We start from the raw sequence: 3,107 nt of genomic DNA, 5'->3' as shown, positions 1-3,107 counted from the left end.
TGGGTATTGTTCATTTGTACGTGCCAGTTAGTGACATGGAGAAGTAAGAAACAAGTTGTGGTTGCAAGAAGCATTAATAAAGAAGAATTTAGGTCAATGGTTCATGGGATTTGCGAAGGTATGTGACTCTAAAGGATGCTTGTATAACGACAAGTTCAAGCTTACAAAGAAGTAAGTCTATTGGGTGACAATAGAGTTGTCATTTGCATTGCCAAAAATCCCGTGCAACACGATAGGAGAAAACATGTAGAAATTTATAGACATTTCATCCAATATTTTGACTAAGGAACTTCCTAGAGCCAACTATGTAAATTTAATATTCAAGTTGGGAATGATAGACATATATGACCCAACTTGAAGGAGAGTGTTGGTTTCTAATCTGCATCCATTAAGGCAAAGTTGTACAACCATTAATTTTATAGTTATATTATCTTAATACACCTATATAATATATTAAATCTAAAACAGCGGATTTTGTCACGACACATGTAAACTTTTCTAATTTATTTGTGTCATATCATCTCATTGTCCTATGTGGCACCTCCCTAACCTCATTTCCAAAATGTCAAATTCAATAGTTATTCTCTATTAGAGGTCACAAGTTCAACTCCATGCAAAGACAAAAAATGCAATTTTGATTCTCTATTAGAATTAACAAGTTCAACTCCTCACAACACTCTTCAAAACAAACATTTCAAAACTTTTATTATTTGCTTGAGAAAAATATGTAACATTTCATTTATAAATCTCTTTTAATTAAAAAAAAATATATTTTCACATTTTATGAGTCATCTCCTTTCAATAAAAAAAATTAAATTTATCAATTTTCAAATATTTTGATAAAAAGACTATGAGAGCTTATTCAATTCCTAAAAAAATAAAATTATTCGATAAAAAAATAGTAACAACTATTAAAAAAAATTATTGAAATTCTTTACACTTATTTCAGGTTTTAAAATTAAATCGTGATGTCTTATTTACATATATATATATATATATATATATATATATATATATATATATATATATATATATATATATATGATTCCAAAATATTATTATTCACTTAAACTTTTAATCTCTCCTTTTATCAACTTTATTTTATAATACTATTTAAAAAATTCATCTCAACTCCACGCATCGCGCGGGTCTCTATGTAGTTTATTCTTACTTACAGTCATATAAAATATTTCATTTTTTATAAATAAAAGTTAATTTGAGTTAATTAAAATTTAATTATTATTTTTAGTTATTTATACTCCATAAGCTATTAATATCCTATTATATTTTGTACTCACTCAATAAGAAATTTAGGATTCTTACAAATTTTATGAAATAAAAAACATTTAAGATAAAAGACCCTCCTTTCTTACCATAAAATGTTGGAGATAATTGTCTTGTAAAAAACACACTTTAAATTGAACTTCTACTAACACAAAAACAGTTCAAGAGGAAGTAATTGTCTTGTAAAAAACACACTTTAAATTGAACTTCTACTTACACAAAAATAGTTCAAGCATTTTGTTATCACTATAAACGTTAACGGTTAACCTGACGAATATGATTTTTTTTTACCACTTTTAATCTTTATGAATACTAGAGTCTATTCCATTCTATTTTTTGACCGATGGACATTCCCCATTTATCATCCCTAATTATCACTCTAGGAGATAACACAATTGGTGATCTCAAAGCTACCACTTGTCATAATTCAAAAAGTATAATTAAAATGAAGAAAAAAAACAATGTCATAATTTAGAAAAGTTTATAATTATTATGCAATTTTTCAAATATTTATTTTCAATTAAGTGCTTCTTAACATCACCCCACATATATTGTACTATATAAACTGTCCCCAAACCATACACAAGACCAGGTGCAAACCAAAGAAAGAAACCTCAAACCCAAACAAACATACATATGGCCTACATCACCAAGCTTGATGTTGGCACCACCATGACCTCAGTAGATTGCCAGAAACAAGTTCGTTCATGGAGCCTTCTACGCTCACTCATTCAACTACTAATCCCCACTTGCAACTGCACCTTAGTAGAACAAGAACAAGACTACAACAACACTTCAAAAAACTGTCACCAAAACTATCCATCATCGTATTCACTCATGTCATCTACAACAATCACCGGCACTATATTCGGATACCGTAAAGGAAAAGTAAGTTTCTGTATCCAATCCAACCCCAACTCCACCAACCCAATTCTTCTCCTAGAACTAGCTATCCCTACAAGTGTTTTAGCAAAGGAAATGAGAGGAGGAACTTTAAGAATTGTGCTTGAAAGTGTCACCTCAGGCTCTTGCAGTAACAGTGATAATAACCTGTTTTCAACTCCTCTGTGGATTATGTACTGTAATGGAAGGAAAGTTGGGTATGCTGTTAAGCGTAAGCCTTCAAGAAGTGATTTTGAAGCATTGAGTTTGATGCGATGTGTTTCTGTGGGTACTGGTGTTATAAATGGAAAGGAGGGTCGTAAAGAAGATGATCAACTTATGTTTCTTAGAGCTAATTTTGAAAGGGTTCGTGGTTCATCTAAAACTAATTGCGAATCTTTTCATTTGATTGATCCTGAAGGAAGCATTGGCCAAGAGCTTAGTATTTTCTTTTTCCAACCTAGGTGAAGTTCCTGCATGTCTCGTAGGTTGTTTTTCGTGAGGTTTTGTCTGTGTTGAATCTTTTCTGATTCATCAAGATATAATAGGTTAGAGAGAGAGAGAGGATGTTTATAAACTGTATTTAGTCTCGATTGTTGATTAATGTTGGATTTTTGTTGTTGAAGTAGACTAGCTTCAATCATTCAACATGATTAATTGTCCCTTTTTGAGCTGTGCCAAGCTATTGTGGTCAACAATAGCATGACATTGCTTTATACTGTAATTGTTTAATAAGTTTAGTTTATTTAATTTTTTACAAATTAATTCCTTATGAGTTTTAATTTTTTTTTTGGGCTATGTACCTATTCTTAAGATATAATATCAGGGTTAAATAAGTTAATTTAGTTTTATTTCTTAAAAATACACTATCGAGAGACCTCCACTTTCATTCTACATGGTGAACTAATCAACGGTGTTCCAAATAACCACGTACTCATTGA

At 30.4% G+C, this 3,107-nt stretch overlaps 1 protein-coding gene across 1 annotated transcript; it reads left to right on the top strand.

The window, feature by feature from the left end:
- The first annotated feature begins 1,816 nt into the window (after positions 1 to 1,816).
- Positions 1,817 to 2,843, top strand: LOC127087881 (protein MIZU-KUSSEI 1-like). Its single transcript, XM_051028802.1, has one exon. It carries the CDS (start codon positions 1,921 to 1,923, stop codon positions 2,632 to 2,634), a length of 714 nt encoding a protein of 237 aa, XP_050884759.1. The 5' UTR covers positions 1,817 to 1,920; the 3' UTR covers positions 2,635 to 2,843.
- The last annotated feature ends 264 nt before the right edge of the window (positions 2,844 to 3,107 follow it).

The sequence above is a fragment of the Lathyrus oleraceus genome, chromosome 5 (assembly GCF_024323335.1).
Source record: "Lathyrus oleraceus cultivar Zhongwan6 chromosome 5, CAAS_Psat_ZW6_1.0, whole genome shotgun sequence".
NCBI classification, from domain to species: Eukaryota; Viridiplantae; Streptophyta; class Magnoliopsida; order Fabales; family Fabaceae; genus Lathyrus; species Lathyrus oleraceus.
This window is presented reverse-complemented; position numbering and strand designations above follow the sequence as displayed.

Bases quoted from the DNA above. Each gene is read 5' to 3' on its own strand.
- LOC127087881 (XM_051028802.1), top strand. From the start codon at position 1,921: ATGGCCTACATCACCAAGCTTGATGTTGGCACCACCATGACCTCAGTA.